Genomic DNA, 20,975 nt, shown 5'->3' with positions numbered 1-20,975 from the left:
TGGAACGAACACCCAAGGAACGAACAGCACTTGGCGCGCTAGTTTCTGAGGTGGTCAAGTCACACACACACACACGGCCACAATCCATTATTTGTACAGCAGAGAAAGACGACGAAGGAAGAGGACGCGGTTGCGCTCCAACACGGACAAAAGCAACACAAGCAATGTCCAGTACAACGAACAAAGAAAAAGGAAAGGGAAAGGGAAGGGGCCAACACACACACACATACACACACACACACACACACACACACACACACACACACACACACACACACACACAGAGAGACATATGGGAGTTCAGCTGTAAAAAGAAAAACAGGGCGCGCTATTGCCTGCTTCACGACCAGGCAGTCGTGGGATCCTTGCCTTCGTGAAAGAGCTGTGACATGACCGAGAAGAGCTCAACCACTTTGTTCATATCTGGCCTTGCCTCCGGTGGGATGTGGTCGTGTTCTTGAACGGCCCCGTTCATGCCATACCCACGCATGGGCGTGCTACCATTGCCAGCACCACCACTGGCTGCAGCAGCTGTTGTTCCCTCATCCTGCGGCGACTGCAAGTGCGACACGTACTCCTTTGAGTATGCAACACCTGCAGCGGGCGGTTCGTGCGAGGGCCGACCAGCATCCCCATACACGCGCTGCAGCACAGACGACGCGGCCATCGCGGCTTGTCGCTGCTGCAGCTCTTGTTGTTGCTGCTGATGCTTCTGCTGTTGCTGCTGTTCGTGCTGTTCTTGTTGCTGCTGGGCCTGGTGTGCGGCTGTGTGTTCCTGTGCGAGCGGGTGCGAGGGCGTTGCCGGCCGCTGCGGAGTGCTGGTTCCGCTGGTTGAGACACAAGAACGCGGCGCACATGCAATGAAACGGATGTGGCGTGTCAGGCAGTCAGAGCAGAGCGTAAGTGAGGAGCGTTTGAAGGCGGGGAAGCGGGAGTGGGAATGGAAAGGATCACGCATGTGTCTACGCGTAGATGTGTGCTCGGGCACAGCAGCACAGCAGCAACTTGGGGAGGGGGATAAGGACACGGGCCAGCATGTTCACAGGCAGAAAAAGCAAGGAGGGTTATTGTGCAGCCTACCGTTTGGCTTCTCTTCGTTGCAGGTTCTGCTCAACAGCAGACATACAGGGTGGGGAGAATGAAAGAGATGGGATGTGTGAGGTTGGTTCTCATGAAGCCGGCATCAATACGCAAAGGCAGAGAGACAGACACAGATGTACAGAAACGAACGGGCAGGCGGGCAGACAGAGGCGGTCATGAAGAGGGAAACAGACACAACAAAGCATACATATCAGACAGTGACGGGCCATTGCATAAGGCGAAAGTCACCCAAGACGACACGTACCACAGCTGCGCGGTGGTTGAAGGCGTCGCGGTCTGCATCTGACAGGGCATTCCACGCGCGTGTGATGTCTGATGTGCGGAGACGGATTGTCGGATCCACAGACCGCACGCGCCGCCGCTCCTCTGGTAAGCGCGCGCACACGCATGTGGAGGGTTGCATGCAAACGTTGATTGAGTACACGGGCTCGGCAGAGAAAACGAGCAAGGCGGCAAGCAATTTCGCACACACACACACACACACACACACACACACCAACCTCTGCTGAAGAGGCCATAGCCTGAGATGACATATTTCGTGGCCTGCGAGGTGAACGGCTTGCTTGATTCGCGCGCTTCCTTCGCCTTGCCGAGCGGACTTTGTGGAGGCAGTGGCCTCCAGCCAGAAACCTGGCTGTCACGCTTAGCACGCTTGGCCTGTGGACTCTCGTCCTCCCCTCCCTCCTCTTCTCCTTCTTCGTCCGCCTCCTCCTCATCTTCAGCATCATCACCCATAGTGGACGATGTGTCCGCTTCGCCTGCCGCGCGGGCGCTGCCTCCCTTGACGCGCGGCGACGCCGCGTCCCGCTCTGCTGATGCACGTGCTGCGCTCGCTTCCTCCTCTCGCTCGGCACGACGCTTCACTCCTCTCGCTTCCGCCTCCTCTTCCGCTGCTGCCGCCGCTGATGCGCCTTCATCCTCTGCCTCGGCAGCGGGCGGCTTCACCACAACACGCGGTCCACCTTGCTTTGGCATCTGCCACGACGTGAGCCGCGTGTGAAGGTGGGTGTGAGTAACTCAAGTATAATGCCAAGCACGAGTGCAAGCCATGCACAATACGCACACGCGCGCAACCACACCCACCCACACACACACACACACACACACCCACACCCACACCCACACCCACACACACACACACACACACCTTCATCAACACGATGGGCTGTGACGGTTTCGCATACTCCTCCAATGTCTCAAGCGAGTACGTCGGCGCTCCCTGGAACCACGCGGGCATGTGTGTGCGTGCGCGTGCAGTTGTGTAAGTGTGAGAGCGATACAATTCATGTTGTGGGTACGGTAGAGATGGCTCAATGAGATGACACTGACACCAACAGACACAGGCGCGTGCGCGTGCGTGTGCGCGAGAGTGCGTGTTTAAACGCGAGTGGGTCACCTGCTGAGGGGTGATGGCAGCTGTGGCCTCCTCGTAATCTGCGTGGCACAGATACGTGTCGGAAGAGCTCACGGGGAGCGAAACATGGTGCTGGTAGTCCTGCACCGCACCAACAAAGAAAAGGGGTGGGGGATGGGTGGGAGTGAGACATTGACAAAAGGAAGCGGAAGAGAAAGGGGAAACGAGGGTGGGCATTGTCGAGGAAGTGCTTTTTGAATGTGGGTTGGAAGATCTGTACAGATTGACAAATGCACACACATACGTACATAAATTGATTCACATGCACACACGCACTCGGACCTTCTTGTTGAAGACGCAACACTTGCCGATGATGCGCACAGCACTGATTTCCTCTGTCGCGCTGTTGATGCGATAATGGCACGAGCGAGCTTGTGGTGAGATGGCGCTCGAGGCGAGACAAGGGATTGTAAGAACACAGAATGATCGCAAAGGGACGAGAACGTGTGTATGTATGTTTGTGTGTGTGTGTGTGTGCGTGTGTGTGCGTGTGTGTGTGTGTGTGTGCGTGTGTGTGCGTGTGCGTGCGTGCGTGCGTGCGTGTGTGCGAAGGTGCCAATACGCACTCGCTTCTGAGGAGTTCATGGTTGTAAAAGGCGTGCGGCTTTGTGAGGATGGTGTTGGCCGGAATGCGGAACCGTTCTCCTGCGCCGCCCAGGGAAACATCATGGTGATGATGACGTGTGAGTTTGGAATGGAAGAAATCAAAGCAGTGGCAGCAGCAGCGCTGAGAAGGCTGCAGGAAGCACTACAATAGACATGACAGTATGCCCAGGATTGCATACCACAGGGCAGGAAAGCACAGCACAACTTCTTCTCCTCCTCCTCCTCCTTCTTCTTCTTGAACAAGCGAACCTTCGAATGTTGGCTCGTGGTGCTGGTCAGTCCAGATGGACAGGATGCGGAAGACGGCAATATTGTCGTTCCGCCTCTCCACATACACAAAGTCATCAATATCCAACCGCCGCTCAGAGAGATAAAACGTCTAGCGGTGGTGGTGGTGGTGGTTGGGCAAAGGAACAGGGACAGGGGAGGACAGGTACGTAGGACGGTGGATATGAGGGGCGAGACAATGAGCGGGGTGTGTGCGTGCATGTGATGATGCGAAAGCGGTGGTTGGCTGTCACGGAGAGGAGCACGTGCTTGCCCTCATTGCAGCGACATGCGTCACAGATCATGCGCACCTTGTAGAACGTCTGCGCCGGGTCGGGCTGCGATTCAAGCTGCACGTTTCGCTCATCCAAGTCAACTACACATTGGCAACAGCACGTGAGGGGCAATGTGAGCGCAGTGCGTGCATGTGTGTGTTGGGCGCGCGTGTGTGAAGCGTGTATGAGGAGGCGAGCACACATGTGTCAGAGTGTTGCTTACGTCGCGGCCGGGCCTCCTGTTGTGCCTGGTACTCGTCGAAGAAGATGGACTTGACTTTCGGAATAGAAGACAGCGGAATCGGCTTCCGCGGCGTCAAAAACTCCTGTGTGTATGAAAGAGAGAGAGAGAGAGTGTGTGTGTGTGTGTGCGTGTGCGTGCGTGTGTGTGTGTGTGTGTGTGTTGAGGCAGTGGTTAGTGCGGAAGCACAACAGCATTTATCGTGTTAACTGATATGATACTGTAGTTTGAGGCGCAACTAGTACACAGACCAACAGGCCAACAGACCAACAGGCCAACAGACCACAGACCACAGGGCAACACCACCCCCCTCCCCCAAGAGGCGACCTACCGGGTGCTGTGGCTTGTTCCACAGCTTGATGGGCTTGATGCTCTTTGCGTTTGGACTGTACCGCGACTCGACAAGGAAGACGTCCTTGGGCGAAAACCCGTGCACGTCGTTCTTCGCAAAGTCGCGAACCTGGCAACGCATCATGGAGGGTGGTGATGGTGGTGTTGGTGTTGGTGATGATGTTGCCGCGCGTACGTGTCGTGGATGTGCACAAGTGTGATGAGTGGGCACTGAAAGTGCGTCGACGCGAGAGTCAAACAGGAAATGTGTTCGTGTGTTTGGGTGTTCATGGGTCAATGATCGATGACAGGAGCACAGAGCGGTTTCCGCGCGATCACATGCACACACACACACACACACACACACTCAATTGCGCACAGCAGACGCATATTCACACGTACGTAAAGGACGAGGCACTTTCGCAAAACGTGTCGCAGAGGATGCACATAGCGATCGGGCGCAACGAGAACCTGATACCATGCACACATGTATGCATATATGTCCGCACGCACATGAACACAGAGAAACATGTACACACGTCACGACCATCATCAGCATTTTCTTGGGTACAGCGCAGGCAGGCACGCTGTTGCAAAATGTTGACTCAAGGGGCACAGTGCATGCCCACTTCCTGTGCATGCAAGACGCAGGCACGCAACAATGCACGCACGCACCTCGTTCTCAAAGAATGTGCGCGTGGGGACGTGGAAGGTTTCCTCGGGCCGATAGAAGTATGTCACGCTGCACCCAGGTTGAACACAAGGGGTAAGAGTATACAAACATGTGAATGCACGCACTTGTGTGAGTTTGTTTGTTGATTTGTCGACGTGTGTGAGTGAGTGGGGGGGGGGTGTGCGCGCGCCACACACACACACACACATGCAGCGTGGAACCGTGTGTGAGAACATCAAGAAAAAACGCACTTGACAAAGGTGTTGCCGTCCTTGTCCTTCCACACTTTCTCCACCAACGCGACGTGCGGCGCTGACGGCTTGCTCCTAATCAACACACACGCACACATACACACACACACACACACACACACACACACAACCATAAAAGGGTGAGAAAGGGCAGACGCACACATGCACGTGTGTTTGCGGTCACCCCCAAAAACGCGCATACACACACACTTACGCACACGCACACACGCACACACACATTTACGCACGCACACTTACACACACACACATACATAAACAAAGACGTATGCAAGGAAACGAACTGGTTGTAGACGAGGACGTAGTCGTTGGCTTTGACAGTCTTCCCCGCGCTCACGGTGACACTTGCACTGTCACCACCACTCCCCTCCTTCGCCTTCGCCTCCGTTGCCGTTGCCTCATCTTCTTCGTTCTTCTTGTCATTGTCCTCCTCTGCCGCTTTGCCAGCAGCACCGGCAGTGGTGGTGGGGATGGCTGCCTCGCCAAGCTCCTCTGCCACCTCGCTCTCCTCCAGCGATTCCACGGGCATCACAGACAGCACCTGTTGTTTTGATGGTGGTGGTGGTGATGATGACGTGAGGTTCAGTGGTTTGACAGAGAGAAAATATACACACGTACACACACGTGCACACACGTACACACACACGTAAATACACGTACACACACGAACACACGAACACGCACGTACACACACACACACACACACACACACACAGCCTGTCCCTGTCTCATGCACCAACTGACGTCTGCCTGCTCCTGTTCAAACTCGGCGACCATGGACTCGTAGGTGAAGTTGAGTGCTGGCGACACGACGTTGTGCGACGTGCACACCTGCAATGACATATGGACAGCAAGCACATGTCAACGTGAGGTTGTATGTTTGAGCGCGCGTGCGTGTGTTTGCATGGCGGGTGTCACGAAGGTTCCAGGTGTTCCAAGCAGGAGTGACAACAGCATTGAGCGACTCACCTCGTGCAGGTGTTGCACAAACAGCTTCTCAAGCTCAAGCGAGTCCTTCAGCACCTGAACCAAGGGGAATCAAGCATCAACATACGCCACAGCCAGGTTACGCGCCAGAACACCACAAGGTCAACCACCAGCACCACCACCAAAGCTATCACGACAATCACCACCACCGCCACCACCACCACTACTTGAAAGCACAGCGATCCTTCCCCCCCCCCTCCGCTGGCTTGTCCTTCCATGGCGTCACCTGAGTGCCGGGCTCGTTGAAGAGGCGGGCGTTGCGGAAGAGAAGCTTAAAGTCGTCAACGAGACCAGCAAGCGTGTCGTACTTGCAGCCAAGCAGTCGAGTGTGGATGGTGCACAGCGCAATGGGCTTCTCGATCAGCCGGTAGTAATCCTGCATGGTTTGTGTTGTGGAGGTTGGTGAGGGAGTGATGTTGGTGTTGATGAGGGGTGAGGGCGCAAAGCATGTCCTTCGACATTAGCAAACGAAGACACAAGATGCAAACGACTTCTCACCAAACAACGAACAAACACAAGAAACTCGTTGCAGCATCAACACCAGCGGGTTGCACCAGCATCGCTATCCACGCCCGCACCACTCGCCAGCGATCACCAACCTCAATCTCAACGGGGTCTGGCAGCGACCAGAACTCGTCGGTGAGCGCTTTCCTCCCGCGCGCCTTTGCCTTTCGCAACGCCGTCAGCATCTGCAGTCCAATCACAGACAGCAGCGGCAGCGGCTTGAGCCCGGGACACTGCACGGCGATGGCCGGCGCGTAGCACTCGTTTGCGTCGCGCTGGAACCGCGCATGCAGCGCCTGTGCGTATGTGTGTGTGTGTGGATAAATATGCGCGTATGAATGTGTGAGCGTGTTAATGTCTGTACGTGTGAATGTGTGAGCGTGTTAAGGTGTGTACGTGTGAACATTTTGTGCACGCACGAGCGTGAAAAAGTGCAAGCGCGTGTATGTTCGTGACTGCCAGTTTGTGAGCAAATGTGGTCTAAACCGTAGGCGGGCGGACGTGTGACCCTCAACCGAGCGCACACCATCGTGCCACGTGCAGCGCACACCTTTGCATCGTCGACAATCTCCGTGCCCTCCTGGTTGTACACCTGCGCGTTGAGGAACACGCGGCACACGTAGTTGACAAACTCGACATCGTCTGAGGCCTGCGTGGACGTGCGGTGCGCTGTGATCATCTTGTAGGCGTCGGCTAGGCAGGCGGGCTCGGCGATGGTGTTGTAGTAGTCCGCATACAGCTGCAGTGCAGGCGTGGGAGGAGGCGGTGAGAAGGGGAGAGGGAACATGTTGTGCAAGCAGGTGTTCGTGGGTATGTGAACGAGTAAGTATATCAGCATGAACAACAAACGGGGAAGTGAGCACTATCGCCATGGCACACACACACACACACACACACACACACACACACACACACACACACACACACACACACACATAGAGACACACAATAATTATCACCCACCTCACGACTCGGCAGTTCCACAAACGGGTCTGCAAGCAGTTCGCTGTTGGCGTTTGTGTGGTGCAGCAGCCGCGCCAGCAAATACTGTAGAGGCGCAACAAGGGCGTGTTGGCGTGGTGGTAGCGAATGAGCGAAATCGGAACACGCACGACGCCATGCATTGTGCGACTGGTCTTGTGAATACCCAACGACGTTGCGCGCGTGTGTGTGTGTTGCCTTTGTGTGTGTGTGTGTGTGTGTGTGTGTGTGTGTGTGTGTGTGTGTGTGTGTGTGTGCGTGCGTGTGTGTGCATAGAGATACATGTGTGCGCGCGCCTGTGTACGCATGCTTGTGCGCGTGTGCGGGTGCATGGAGGTGGCGTGCTCACCTTGCGGACAGTGTGGCCCTTGTTCTCTGCCGGCCGCTGTCCTGTCCCAAGAACATCCCGCAACGCATCCGCACTGCAGGCACAAGAGCACAAGAGCACACGAGCGCGCACAGGCATATACGCGTTTTGAATGGCGAATAAGCGCTCACAATGCGACTGCAAGTATCAGCAGCGCAGCCAGCACGCCACAGCAGTGCAGCACGCACTCACTCTCGAGGAAGGCTGTGTGAAGCCTTGGATGCCGACGTTGATGCTGCTGCCGGGGTTGAGGTCGAGGGCGTCTTTGTCTTCTCAGACGGGCGGCTGTTATTGCACACGCACGTGTGCGAGTGTGTGAGTGCGTGAGTGTGTGAGTGTGCGCGCGAAAGAACAAACATGTTTGTGGAGCTGAGTGAGAATGTGTTTGGCGTGAGCGTGAGCGGTGTCGGTGTGGTGCGAGTGCGGGCTTACCGCTGCGGCGTTTGTGTGTCCGGCGGTGGCGATTGGAGCGATTTGGCTGTCTTCTGCACGAGCTTCCACAGTACTTCCGCATCCTAATTTGGTGGAGGGGCGAGGCACAGGCGAGAGGCAGTGTGTGAGGAACAGCAAGGGAAGCAACAACCAATCAGCCAACCCAACCCCCCCCCGGCCGCACACACACACACCCGCACACGCACCCGCACCCGCACCCACACCCACACTTGCAAACACGCATTCGCCCAGAGCATGCAACGCACCTCGTAGACGTCTGAACCGGGCTCGTTGTACTCCTTTGCGTTGTCGAACATGAGCTTGAAGTCGGCAATGCACTGGTCAAGCGTCTTGTACTTGTGTGCCTTGAGCTTCGACTGCAGTGGCATGAACACAGGGTAATAGGAATGTGGTCAGCAGTGTGTCATCGCGGCACTTACAACCAAAGACAAGCAGACAACACGTCAAAATCTTTCAAAGTGTCCAAAGTGTCAGAATCACACGCGTGCCGACGGCAACGCTTGATGAGGCGCAAGCACGAGCACGGAACTGCTCCGTGGCACACCTTGATGTCGAGCAGGCAGATTGGCTTTGAGATGGTATCGTAGTACATGGGCGTGTCCTTGGGCGGAAGCTCAAGGAAGATCTGTGGTGCAGAGGGGTGCAGTGCCGCACGTGTGAGCAATGAGCCAACACGCGGCGAAGTAAACAGCTGACGAAGAAAAGCAACCAGACACCATACGCATGGGCTTAAACACCAAACATACGCGCACAGACACACGCGCAAATACACACAAGGACTCAAGCACGTTACATGATGTAGACTGCACACGCCGACAATCCCACATTCAACCCCTCTCCATCCCTTTCCTCCTCCCGATCCCCTTCGCCTTGCGCAGCAGCACCTCTGAGAGCTGTCGCTTCTCATCATCGTCGGATGTTGCATCGTGCACGGTGTCATAAACAAGTTTGCACTTGTCTTGCGTCGACAGCTTCTTTGCGGACTTCGCAGGCGTCGCGCTGCTGCTGCTGCTGCTGCTGCTGCCTCTGCCCTTGGACATCTTGAGCTTCAGCTGAACACGTACATGTGTGTGCATGTGTGTGCATGTGTGATGTGTGTGTGTGTGTGTGTGTTGGGGGTGGTACGCGTGAGTGTATGTGTGTGAGTGTGAGTGAGTGAATGCTGAGATTGAGCCATAATGAGCATTGAAGCGGGCAGCGTGCTGACACTGCTACTACATGAGACCCCCCCCCCACACACACACACACAAACACAGGCAGGCACACATGCCGTAGCTGCGGCACTACCTTAAGGTCTGGGGTGTGCTTGTCCTTGTCGGCCTGCTTGCCACTTAGCGTCTTGAGCTTAATCTTCAGCGACGCCTTTCCACCAGTCTCCTTTCCTTTCGGCCTATCCTTGCCAGGCGTCTTACTGGTCCCCTTGTCCTTGTCCTTCCCCCTGTCCTTCTCCCTGTCCTTCCCTGGCGTCTTTGTCTTGGCCTTGCTCTTGTCGCCCTCACCCGCCTTTGCGCGCTTGCTCGGCGGCGATTCGCTCGTCCGCGCCTCCCGCTTGACTGCAACGTCACGCAGCCGTGGCAATGGTGCACAGCACGTGTTGGCGGCGTGGTTGAGTTTTCGCATGCATTTGTTGTGTGTTGATGTGGTTTTGCACGTGCACGTGCGCGTGAATGCGCATGTGCGTGAGTGCATGCGTTTGTGTACGTGTGTGGAAGCGAACAACTTCCAACGAAAAACCCAAAATGATGAAACGGCAAACTTGCAAGCAGCACACTGACACTTGACTCTCGCACCTTTTGGCTCCGTCTTTGCAATCAGCCGCTCAATGGCGCGCTGCACAACGCCTTGCAGATACACCGCGTCCTTGTGGATTTGCGAGTCCTGCGCGGCGTGTGTGCATATTGGGGTGTTGTGTATGACATGTGGTGAGATAGGAAGTGAAGTCAGGCAGAGTACACGACGAGAAGGCACTTGCGCGTGTGTGCGTCAGGCACTACAAGCCAGCTCACACATACAGACACAGACACAGACACAGACACAGACACGCACGCACACGAGTCATTAGGTGCGAATATGACAGCGCAGGGCCACAGGGCAGACGGATTCACGCACGTCTTCGTTGAATGTCTTTGCGTTCTCGAACATGAGATCAAAGAGGTCGTGCAGCTGCTGCAGAGATGCCACTTTCCCGCGGCGGACGCGCTGACAGAACAGGAAGAACAAGAACAGGAAAAACAAGAAAAAAGGAGAGAGAGAGTGTGTGTGTGTATGTGTGTGGTGAGCTGGGTGATGGCGGGTGGCGCGCACAAGTCTTGGTCGGCACAAACCAAGCAATGACACGATCACATGGGCACCCACACACCTCCTGGATTGTGTTGATGTCCATTGGTTTGGAGATTACTTCGTAATATTCCGGCAGGTCCTTCCTGCTCACACATATGTGCATGGGTGGTGCGGGGTGAGTACGACGGCAACGAAATTGAAGGGCAAGCAAGGCGCGCAAACAGAAACACTCATATGCACCAACACAGAGCGCACGCACACACACACACACACACACACATGCACACAAACAGAGTACAGCGCGTACTTTGTTGGGAGCTCAAAGAACATGTCTGCAAGGCGTCTGTTGCCCTTTCGCGCCAACGTCCTGCAGAGAGAGAGTGTGTGTGTGTGCGCGAGGGGGGAGGTTGCAGCGCAGCAACACGCAGCAGGATGCATTCCGGTCAGAGAGAGAGAGAGAGAGAGAGAGAGAGAGAGAGAGAGAGAGAGAGAGAGAGACAGAGAGACAGAGACAGAGAGACAGAGAGACAGAGAGACAGACAGAGACAAGGACAAGGATATGCAGGCAGGCAGAATACGCGCGCACCCATGTGCACACATACACACACGCGCAGATGCACACTGCAAATCACACGAAAAGACACACAAATACACACAAATACACACAAATACACACAAATACACACACGCCGGCTGCACCACGTACACAGTCTTGATGACAGATTCGAATTCGCTGGCAAGGGACGACGGTTGAGCTGCTGACGCCGACGATGTTGATGACTTGGAGGCGCGTGTGCTGCCGGAGCCAGACTTCAATGCCGCTGCTGCTGTTGCTGCTGCTGATGATGATGATGATGACGATGACGATGGCTCAGCTGATGATGGCGTGGGTGCGGCGCTGTGGGCAGCAGCCTCTGCGCGGGCCTTGCCTGGACTCGACACTTCGTCGGCGCCAAGGCGCTTCGGCTTGCGTTGGCGCGAGCTTGTGCGCGTGGGTGTTGGCTTTGGGTTTGCGGGCACGGGGAGGTGCTTTTTGTCGGCGGTTGTTGGCGACCCGCCCTCCTTGATCAACGCAGACACAGCCGCCGCAATGGCCCGCTGCAGGATAACAGCGTCCGCGTACACCTGCACATGTTCGCGTGGTGTGTGTGTGTGTGTGTGTTTGCATGGAGGGTACAGCAGGACAGTGGAGCCACGTTAGAGTGATTTGAAGGCACACACACACACTCACTCACTCACTCACTCACGCACACACACACACGTGTTTGCATAGTTCGCGCACCTCTGACGCTGGGTCGTTGAATTCAAAAGCATTCTGGACCATGAGCTTGAGGTGTGCGTAGACATCACTGAAGCTGGTGTACCAACCCTTCTTGACACGCTGCTGAAGCATGGCCATGTCCACTGGCTTGGAGATGACATCGTAGTACACGGGCAACTCCTTCTTTGTCGGTAGCTTGTAGAAGACCTGCGTCAAGCACATGAGCGACAAACAGTGGCGTTGGTTGAGGTGTGGCTTCACGGACACAAGTGCATAGATGGGCAGGCAGGAAGCGGATCAACCACCCACCACACACACACACACACTGCTGGACACGTACATCGATGATATCACGGCCGTCTTCTTTGGTGGCGCAGATGTCATCCAAGAGCGCCGTGGCCCGCGCTGTAACACACGCAGGTGAATGCACACGTCAGCGGCACCATCGAGTAAACAAGCTGACGTTGTCCAACAGTCACCTGCCTAATCCTGCCAGCCTCCCTCCCTCATACACACACACACACACGCACGCTTCTCCAACCTACCTTTGGTGTATGGGATGTGCTTAAGCTTCTCTTCGTCCACATGCACGGGCTTCTTGCCTCGTGACGGTGTTGTCCTAGGCATGCTGCTTCTGTGCGTGTGCGTGTGCGTGTGCGTATGCGTGCGTGTGTGCGTGGCTAATCCCAGTGAGTCCTTCGGCTTGCCGTTCACTGTGGCCTGTGATGATGGCACAACAGCAACAACAACATGAACATGCAGGTGCGTGAGTGATGACGGCAGAGTGCACGCAGATTCGCGCGCGTGCGGAGTCCACTTGGTTATGTGAATCTACTTCAAGTCTGCCGCAGGTAAAAGCACACGCATTCTCTCTGTCTACCCGCGTTGATCCCGGTAACCGACACACGAACAACTCGAGTGCGTGGTGGTGTTGTGACGAGGACCAAGCGACCCATCAGAAAACCACAAAAAAGCGCGCCTCAATTTGTCATCATTGGATGGATGGATGGATGTGTTGTGATGTGACATGGATTTGATTCGGTTCACTGAACAACCATTCAGGCAGCATGCAGTAATGGCTTTGTGCTGCAGCGTGTGCGCGCGCGTGTGCATGCAGACTTACCCTTGAGGCTTGAGGTGCTGTGGCTTGGCCGCGCACTTGGATCACAATAAGGGCAACCCAGCAGCAAGCAAGCAAACACACCAAAGACTCTTTGGTTCGCGAGTTGGCGGGCGGGCTGGCCAGAAGAAGCAAAAGCAGAAGAAAAGGGGAAGAGGGGAAACGGCACACAAAACGGCAAAGGCAAAATTGACTTTGAGGGCGCCAAAAAAAGCATCAAGGCAAACTTGCCTTGAGGAGGGCAAGCAAGGAGAAGAAGTGAAGCAAAGATGAGGAGCGGTCGTGGTGGATGGCGGAGCGAGTTGGTGGACGCTGCTGTGCGGCGGCATGAACGACTGGCGACGCGGGTCTCTGTTGGCATGGTGGGCCACGCACAGGCACTGCATCGGCTGCTGCACCCTGCGCTGACCCACCTCGTCCAAATGGCAATCGATACAGTGGCTGCGGCAGAGGAAACCGCGCAAGCACTGGACGCTGCCGCAACAGCGGTTGGCGTTGAAAATCAGCCAACCTCGTCGTCCAACCAAACACGTCATCATGCAGAGCCAGGAGCTGAGGAGAGCTTGCCGCTGATGGTTGTTGCCCTGCGGGCCTTGCTTCGTGGCATTGGTGCCATGATCAGGGCGCTGCGCCGGCTGAGGGACCTCGTGGTGGCCCAACTCCACGCGGACGAGGAAGGGGAGGGCGTGGAATCAGCAGCAAACATGTCGTCTCCAACAGCAGAGCGGATACGGCCCGATGGCACCACATCTGCTTCGACCAACGCAGCACCACGAATCCTGTCAAGATTAGCCAGGCTACTCAGGCTGGTGCGTGCGCGACTGCGTCAGCTGCTGGCCAGCACCCTGCGGCGCGTCCTCGGCAGTGGCGTGCGTGATGGCAGCGTTGCCGAGTCGGCCGTGTCTGCTTCCCAGTATGCGTCGTTCCTCCTGTTTGCTGCCGATGTGGCAACCGTGCTTTACATGGGCTCGTTTCCAGAAGAGGTGTGTCTTGGCTTGAAACGACACCCGTTCTCCGAGCTGGCTCCAGTGGCGGCATCGTCTCTTCCGCGCCTCATGTCGGCGTGGCCCGCGCGAGCGTTGTCACCGCTCTACTCCGTGTGCAACCGCGCTGGTGACCGCGCCACCGCCGTTGCAGCTGCAGCATTTCGCGCGTGGCTGCGCACGTGGGAAGAGGACTCCCCAGTGCTTGCAGGCATCCGGGATGCGGTTGAGCTTGCGGCGCTCGTGGCCTCGGGGCTTCAGCTGCGGTCCTTCACGTCCGTTGACGCCATGCTCTTCTCTGCTGGCATCACAGATGCAGCCACCACCAGCATTGTCCAAGGCGGCCCCCCGCACGTGGCCAGTACTGCATCGTGGTCGGAGTCGGAGTCATCGAGGATGTCACTCACGGGAATGGACACAGCAGCCACCGCAACAACAACAGCAGCACCAGCAGCAACAACAACAGCAGCAACAACAACAACAACAAGCTCGCTATCGCCAGACGTCGCAGCCACCTCTGCAGTGGCCACGACAATGTCGCGGCAAGAGCTAGAGGCGTGGATTGCAGAGCAGCAGCGAGCACAGCTGCTGCAGTCATCTTCACCGGCCCGCCAGTTCCTCTCCATGGCGGCGTCCACCGTGTTTGCTGCTCTTCCGTCGCTTGCCATCAGTGCACTCCCGCGTATCGTGTCTTGGCTACAACAGCGACAAGACCAGCAGCAACAAAACGAAGGGGGCGGCGATGATGCTGCGTTGGGCGATGGAGGTGACGAGCACCACGACCGCCGGCCCTCGTTCCTCGGCGCCCTACTGGGCGTCACAGACGATGGTGATGACGATGATGATGGTGGTGGTGATGGTGGTGGTGGTGATGATGACGGTTATGATGGCGGGGCGGAGGGAAGTGGCCCTGGTCAGTCCGACAGCAGCGGAAGAGGAGGAGGTGGTGGTGGCGATGTTGATGAGGGACACCATCATGATGAGCATGACGACTGCATGCCCAGCCCGCATGCAACCGTGTGTCGAGCGGAGGTGTCCAAGGCGGCAGCTGTCATGAACCGCTGCGCGCTGTGTGAACGAGAGCCCGTGCGTGCGCCGTGTGTTGTACCGACGGCTGGGCTGATGTGCTGCTACGCGTGTGCTGTGCAAGCTGTGCGTGATGCCAACAACAGGTGCCCCTTCACGGGCCTCTCCCTCAACCCAAACACAGACCTCATTTCCCTCTACCAAGACGCCTTGTAGATGATTAGATGATGGATGGATCAACACTGCTTGCGTTGTGCATACATACATACATACTTTATTCAAAGAGCAAAGGGGTGAAATGGGGAGACGGGTGGGAGGGGGGGCATGGGAGGGTGTACGGGAAGTAGGGAGACAGGGGAGGGAGATAGAAGAGCGTGGAGAGGAACAAGCAAAGCAGCCCTGTCATGAGAGCACGCTGTCTTCATCCACAACAGCACAACAAACACGCAACACTTGCCCCCAAAACAAACAACAAAAAGCAGCGAAACGCTCTGGCATTTTCCGGACGTGGCCACGTCAGCACACACTGCGAGCAGGGACGATGGTGATGGTGATGATGCCGAGGAGAGGGTGCAGGAGCAGGATTGGAGGCGCGGCAGTGGTGGTGTTGGCGCTGTTGCTGGCGTGTGGTCTTGAAGGTGTGCGAGCGGATGCAAAGTGCCATACGTGCAAGTCGCTCGTGTCGCGGTTCGTCAAGGGCATGGACAGGACAAAGGCGGACGGCTTTGGCGGTGGCAACACCGACTGGGAGGAGAGGTCCCTTGGCGCATACGCCACAAGGTTGGCACATGTGGGTGTTTGTGGGGGGGGGGGGGAGCGGCGAGGGGAGGAGGAGGTAGGGAGGGAAGGAGAAGCAGAAGAGGCACCCATTGCTTGCACGGCTGCCTTTCGCTGCTGCCTTTCGCTGCTGCCTTTCGCTCCTGCTGTTGTTGTTTGCGTTTGCGCCACGTTCGCTCGCGGTAACCTTCCTCCTGCCCCCATGTATGGCGTGCATTGCCATTCTGTGCAGTGAGACGCGCTTGCAGGAGATTCTGGAGGACACGTGTGAATCGTCCAAAGACCACAGCTGCCATATGCAGCTGGAACAGGCAGAGGAGACCATTGAAGACTGGTGGTATGACAGGTGCGTCCTAGTGCATATGTGTATGTACGTGTTTATGATGTTCATTGGCGTGCGCGCTGGTGACTCAACTGACTGCTGTTTGCTGTTTACGCCTTGCACACTCGCACACTCGCACACTCACTCACTCACACACTCACTCACTCACACACACACTTACACACACACACACACACACTCACTCACTCACACACACACTTACACACTCACACACACACACACTCACTCACTCACACACACACACACACACTTACACACACACACACACTCACTCACTCACACACACACACACACACACACTCACTCACTCACTCACACACACACTCACTCACTCACTCACTCACTCACTCACACTCACACACACACACACACACACTCACTCACTCACACACACACACACACGTTGTAGAGATGTGACCAAGGATGGCGACGCGGAGGATACGCTGCGAGAGATGGTGTGCGAGAAAGCGCTGCGCGTATGCTGCCCGAACGGTCGGTACGGGCCCAAGTGCAAGCCGTGCCCTGGCGGCGCTGAGAACCCTTGCAGTGGACACGGGCGGTGCAAGGGAGAAGGGACCACAAGCGGCAGCGGCAAGTGCACGTGCCACACTGGCTACAAGGGCAAGAGCTGCAACAAGTGCAAGAAGGGCTTCTACGCCGTGGACGAAGCAAACGGCGATGAGGACAGCAGCAGCACCACAACCAATGCCATCACATGCCTCAAGTGCAACCCAGCTTGCACAGCCTGCACGGGCCCTGGCACCTCCTCCTGCACAAAGGTATCGCGTGCATATTGTGTATTCTGATTGTACGTCGTTTTGTGCTGCATAATGTGTGGTTGCGTGTGTTCATGTGATGATGATGATGATGATGATGATGATGATGATGAGGATGTGTGTGTGTGTGTGCGTGTGCGTGTATGCACTTGCGTGTCTTTGCTCCCTGTCTATCTGGCTTTTGCGCTACTCATCAAGCACGCCACTGATGGTGGCACCCCACCTCGTCTGCTCGATTGACACTTGCATTCACACACACACATTCATGTACACACATACTCACACACACACATTCATGTACACACACATACTCACACACACACACTCACACACACATGTACACACACACCCACACACGCACGCACATGCACACACACACACACACATCTCGTGCGCACCTTGTTTGCCCCCCCCCCTCCTCTCGTACGTGCAGTGCGCCGAGGGCTATGTGTACGAGGAAGGCAACGGGTGTGTGGACGTGGACGAGTGTGCAGCCGGGACGTTCAAGTGCGCAGGCGACCAGTACTGCCACAACACGCCGGGCAACTACACCTGCCGCTCGTGCCACGTTGCGTGTGATCGCATGCGTGGGTGCACTGGTGGAACTGCCTCCGACTGCCACGAGTGTGCACGCGGGCACCGCAGGGAGACGGAGGGCGACAGCACCGCCACCTGCGTGGATATCGATGAGTGCGCCGAGGGAATGAAGGTCTGCGAGACGGGCAAGTACTGTCGTAACGGGCCCGGCTGGTCTGAGTGCCGTGTGTGTCACGAGGCGTGCGATCCAAGCGCGGGCTGCGACGGTGCTGGGCCAGGCGCCTGCCGGGCGTGTGCTCCCGGTTACAGGATGAAGGGCGGCGATGGTGCTGGTTGCGCGGATGTTGACGAGTGCGAGGAGCAAGGCGATAGCGTGTGTGCGGAGGGGAATAAGGTTTGCACCAATACTCAAGGTTCCTTCGACTGTACTTGCCCTCAGGGCACACGCGAGGTACGTGCTGTGCGCATGCTTGTTTGCGTTGTGCGCGCGCGCGCGCGTGTGGGTGTGTGGGTGTGTGTGGGTGTGTGTGTGTGTGTGGGGGTGTGTGTGTGTGTGTGTGTGTGTGTGTGTGTGTGTGTGTGTGTGTGTGTGTGTGTGGGTGTGTGTGTGGGTGTGTGTGTGGGTGTGTGGGTGTGTGGGTGTGGGTGTGGGTGGAACGCAATGCCTCCTCGCTCACTGCCCGTCATGCCCACGTGATTTCCTTCAGGTTGATGGCGCATGTGTCGACGACAACGACTCGGAAGCGCAACAAGAGGGAGATGATAAGAAATCGCCAGGCCACGACGAGCTGTGACATGCCGCTGTGTGTGTGTGTGTGTGTGTGTGTGTGTGTGTGTGTCTGTGTCTGTGTAGGGTAAGTGACTAATGCCCGGGTATGCATAGGGCAACCCGAATCTGAGGGTCTAGGTAGAGACCTTTGAATGCACATCGATGGAACTGGCGAAGCAGGTGGGAAATCTCTCGCAACTCACCTGTTGCTTACGCAGCCCCTCACTCGCCAAGCTTCTGAGCTATTGATGTCCCGGGTGATGAGTTACCCACCTCTAAACACGTTTTCTTAAGACGGTATTCACGAGGTGTAGGTCTTAGCTTTCCCGTGGCGTGAAAGGTACATTAAGATCCCCGGGTCATGCGGCCAGCTACTGATAAGCTGGGGAGAGGAAAAATGCCGCTGTGTGTGTGTGTGTGTGTGTGTGTGTGTGTGTGTGTCTGTGTCTGTGTCTGTGTGTGTGTGTTTGTCTGTGTCTGTGTGTGTGTTTGTCTGTGTGTGTCTGTGCTGTACACAGTTTCTCTTCTCTGTTCTCTTCCCTTCCCCGTTTGCCTTGTCTGTTTCCTCTGGTTCTGTCTCACAACTGCTTGCCCCGCCTGCCATTTGTGATCAAGGTTTGAGCTTTGCACGATGTATGCATGTCGACAATGAAACAGCACGAAAGAAAAACAGCAGTGAAAACACAACGGAAATCACGGTCACGTAGAACATGCCAGCGCGCACACAAACACACACGCACACACGTGTACGTGTGGAACAACGCATGTGTTTGTGTGGTGGCAGAGCAAACCATGTAGGAGAACAAGCAACGGGCAAGAAAGACCAGCGGCCACAACAGCAACAAAGACCAAAGCACACGGCACGTGACAAGACATGACAATGATGGTAGACTGAGGCAGTCGTAGGGGCAAGGGCATGACGTGTATCACAGGACGATTTGCACATCACCACCACCAGCAGGTGAGCAAGCAACCGAGCAACAACGCAAGTACGTCCACATGCAGCATTGGCGTGAGCACGGGCGCGGGGCATCTGCAACAGCTACTGCATCTACTGCTCGTCCTCGGCAGTCTCGAGGGCCTTGTCCAGATCTGGTGCGTCGCACACACGACACACACGACACACACGACACACACGATACACACACACACACACACACACGACACACACAAACACGACACACACACATACGATACACACAAACACGATACACACATGGCATGGTATTGGAGAGGGGAAGGGGGTTGTGGACACGAGGAGGAGGTGAGTGGATGGAAGACAAAGGCACAGCGGCAGCAAGTGAACACAACAACAAAACGAGAAACCGCCAGCAGCGACACATTGACGACCAGCAGCACATGGTCTCCACTGACCAAGCTCCTCGCCAGTTGCGCGCTTGTAGACGTTGGCGACGTCGACGCAGGTCGTCTCAAAGTGGGACGTGGCGTCGTACGACTGACACATGCACACGAGGCAGGTTTGGTTGGTGGTGGGTAGCACGGTGAGTAGCACGCTCACGTTGTACAACAACACACAAAACTACACACAGACAGACACAAAATTACACACTCCCAAGCACACACTCCCAAGCACACAAAACTACACGTTCGCTCCCAGCGCACCTCTGTGATGAAGACGTTTGTGTCTGCGCCGTCGTCTGTTGGGACAAGAATGTCGTCGACGGAGACAAACTTCTCCAGGACGGGGCCAATGGTCTTGAACGCAACCTCAAGCTCGGCCTCGGGGTTGCCTGGCGGTGAGTGAGAGATGGTTGAGTGGCCATTTCGTGCCATTGCAAGGGGACGGAGATGAAAGCAACCGCGTGCACACACGCACGCACGCACACACACACACACACACACACACACACACACACACACACACACACACACACACACACACACACAAACACACACACACACAGACTCACACTCGCACCTCAAACCCTACCCCCCCTCTCTCTCACCCATGACAGCTGCCATCACGGCGCTTGTTCAACACACGGACAACCCTCGCTACATCTTGTCAAAGAGGAGAGTTCGAAGACAAGTGTTGTACGACTATGCCACGGTACGTGTGAGGCCTGGCTTCCACTTCCCCATGGCACACACACACACACACACACACAGGCATCCACATGCAACCACTCAGCCATCCACTTCACTCACCGTCTCCCTCTTCCCTCCCACGTCTTCACCTTGTAGGCAAAAAGTATTCCCGTCAAGGTCAAGGCGACGAAAGATGACATAATGGAGGCCCTTATTGAACACTGGTCACAAAATGCCATGGCCATGGAACAGCAACACCACCAACACCACCAACACCACCAATCGCCGCCGCACCAACCCCACCACCACCAACCGCAGCAACAGCCTGGCACTGCGTTGGCCGTTCCTTCGCAAGACACAGAGGTCGTCGCCTACGAGCAGGACCCGAACAACCTCGCACTCGTGCGTGTGTGTGCGCATGTGTGTGCGTGTGTGCATGTGTGTGCGTGTTATGAATGTGTCTGTTTGTGTGTCTGGGCAACTTTTTATCTCTGCGGCTCCGTATCTGCAACACTCGCACATGTCGTTCGTCCTCTGCTCACCTCTGTCAACACCAACTGCAGATGTTCTGCGAGGTGTTCTTCGG

The 20,975-nt window shown here is 56.1% G+C and overlaps 4 protein-coding genes across 4 annotated transcripts in view; 2 read left to right on the top strand and 2 right to left on the bottom strand.

Moving 5' to 3' along the window:
* Window positions 1-234: 234 nt before the first annotated feature.
* On the bottom strand, window positions 235-12,636 carry PTSG_04375 (uncharacterized protein; the record flags this gene model as incomplete). Its single annotated transcript, XM_004994406.1, has 37 exons — window positions 235-827; window positions 1,081-1,106; window positions 1,346-1,467; window positions 1,602-2,076; window positions 2,249-2,320; window positions 2,498-2,596; window positions 2,798-2,858; window positions 3,082-3,160; window positions 3,371-3,500; window positions 3,700-3,764; window positions 3,887-3,989; window positions 4,236-4,364; window positions 4,637-4,705; window positions 4,910-4,976; window positions 5,159-5,233; window positions 5,461-5,717; window positions 5,921-6,007; window positions 6,146-6,199; window positions 6,390-6,539; window positions 6,763-6,963; window positions 7,218-7,406; window positions 7,631-7,714; window positions 7,998-8,070; window positions 8,208-8,300; window positions 8,448-8,530; window positions 8,714-8,824; window positions 9,013-9,093; window positions 9,353-9,520; window positions 9,756-10,021; window positions 10,259-10,346; window positions 10,578-10,667; window positions 10,828-10,891; window positions 11,056-11,115; window positions 11,455-11,873; window positions 12,031-12,216; window positions 12,350-12,414; window positions 12,555-12,636. The coding sequence occupies 37 exons, from the start codon at window positions 12,634-12,636 to the stop codon at window positions 341-343; spliced, it is 5,010 nt and encodes a 1,669-aa protein (XP_004994463.1). The 3' UTR covers window positions 235-340.
* A 670-nt stretch (window positions 12,637-13,306) lies between these two features.
* On the top strand, window positions 13,307-15,407 carry PTSG_04374 (uncharacterized protein). Its single transcript, XM_004994405.1, has one exon. It carries the CDS (start codon window positions 13,399-13,401, stop codon window positions 15,352-15,354), a length of 1,956 nt encoding a protein of 651 aa, XP_004994462.1. The 5' UTR covers window positions 13,307-13,398; the 3' UTR covers window positions 15,355-15,407.
* Window positions 15,408-15,679: 272 nt separating this feature from the next.
* PTSG_04373 (cysteine-rich with EGF-like domain-containing protein 2) lies at window positions 15,680-18,365 on the top strand (the record flags this gene model as incomplete). The annotated part of the gene is made up of 6 exons (XM_004994404.1): window positions 15,680-15,918; window positions 16,148-16,265; window positions 16,681-17,037; window positions 17,468-17,602; window positions 17,810-18,022; window positions 18,279-18,365. 6 exons carry the CDS (start codon window positions 15,680-15,682, stop codon window positions 18,363-18,365), a joined length of 1,149 nt encoding a protein of 382 aa, XP_004994461.1.
* A 591-nt stretch (window positions 18,366-18,956) lies between these two features.
* The window catches only part of PTSG_04372 (GDP dissociation inhibitor 1), a 5,222-nt gene continuing 3,203 nt past the window's right edge, over window positions 18,957-20,975 (bottom strand). Inside the window, exons 9-11 of the mRNA XM_004994403.1 lie at window positions 19,964-20,272; window positions 19,715-19,796; window positions 18,957-19,432 (exon numbers count right to left, since the gene is read on the bottom strand). Coding sequence (XP_004994460.1) covers window positions 19,392-19,432; window positions 19,715-19,796; window positions 19,964-20,272 — 432 coding nt within the window. The 3' untranslated portion in view covers window positions 18,957-19,391. The remainder of the gene's footprint in view (window positions 19,433-19,714; window positions 19,797-19,963; window positions 20,273-20,975) is intronic.

The sequence above is a fragment of the Salpingoeca rosetta genome, assembly GCF_000188695.1.
Source record: "Salpingoeca rosetta unplaced genomic scaffold supercont1.10, whole genome shotgun sequence".
Classification (NCBI taxonomy): Eukaryota; class Choanoflagellata; order Craspedida; family Salpingoecidae; genus Salpingoeca; species Salpingoeca rosetta.
Note: the sequence above shows the minus strand (reverse complement) of the source record. Positions and strands in the feature narration are given on the sequence as shown.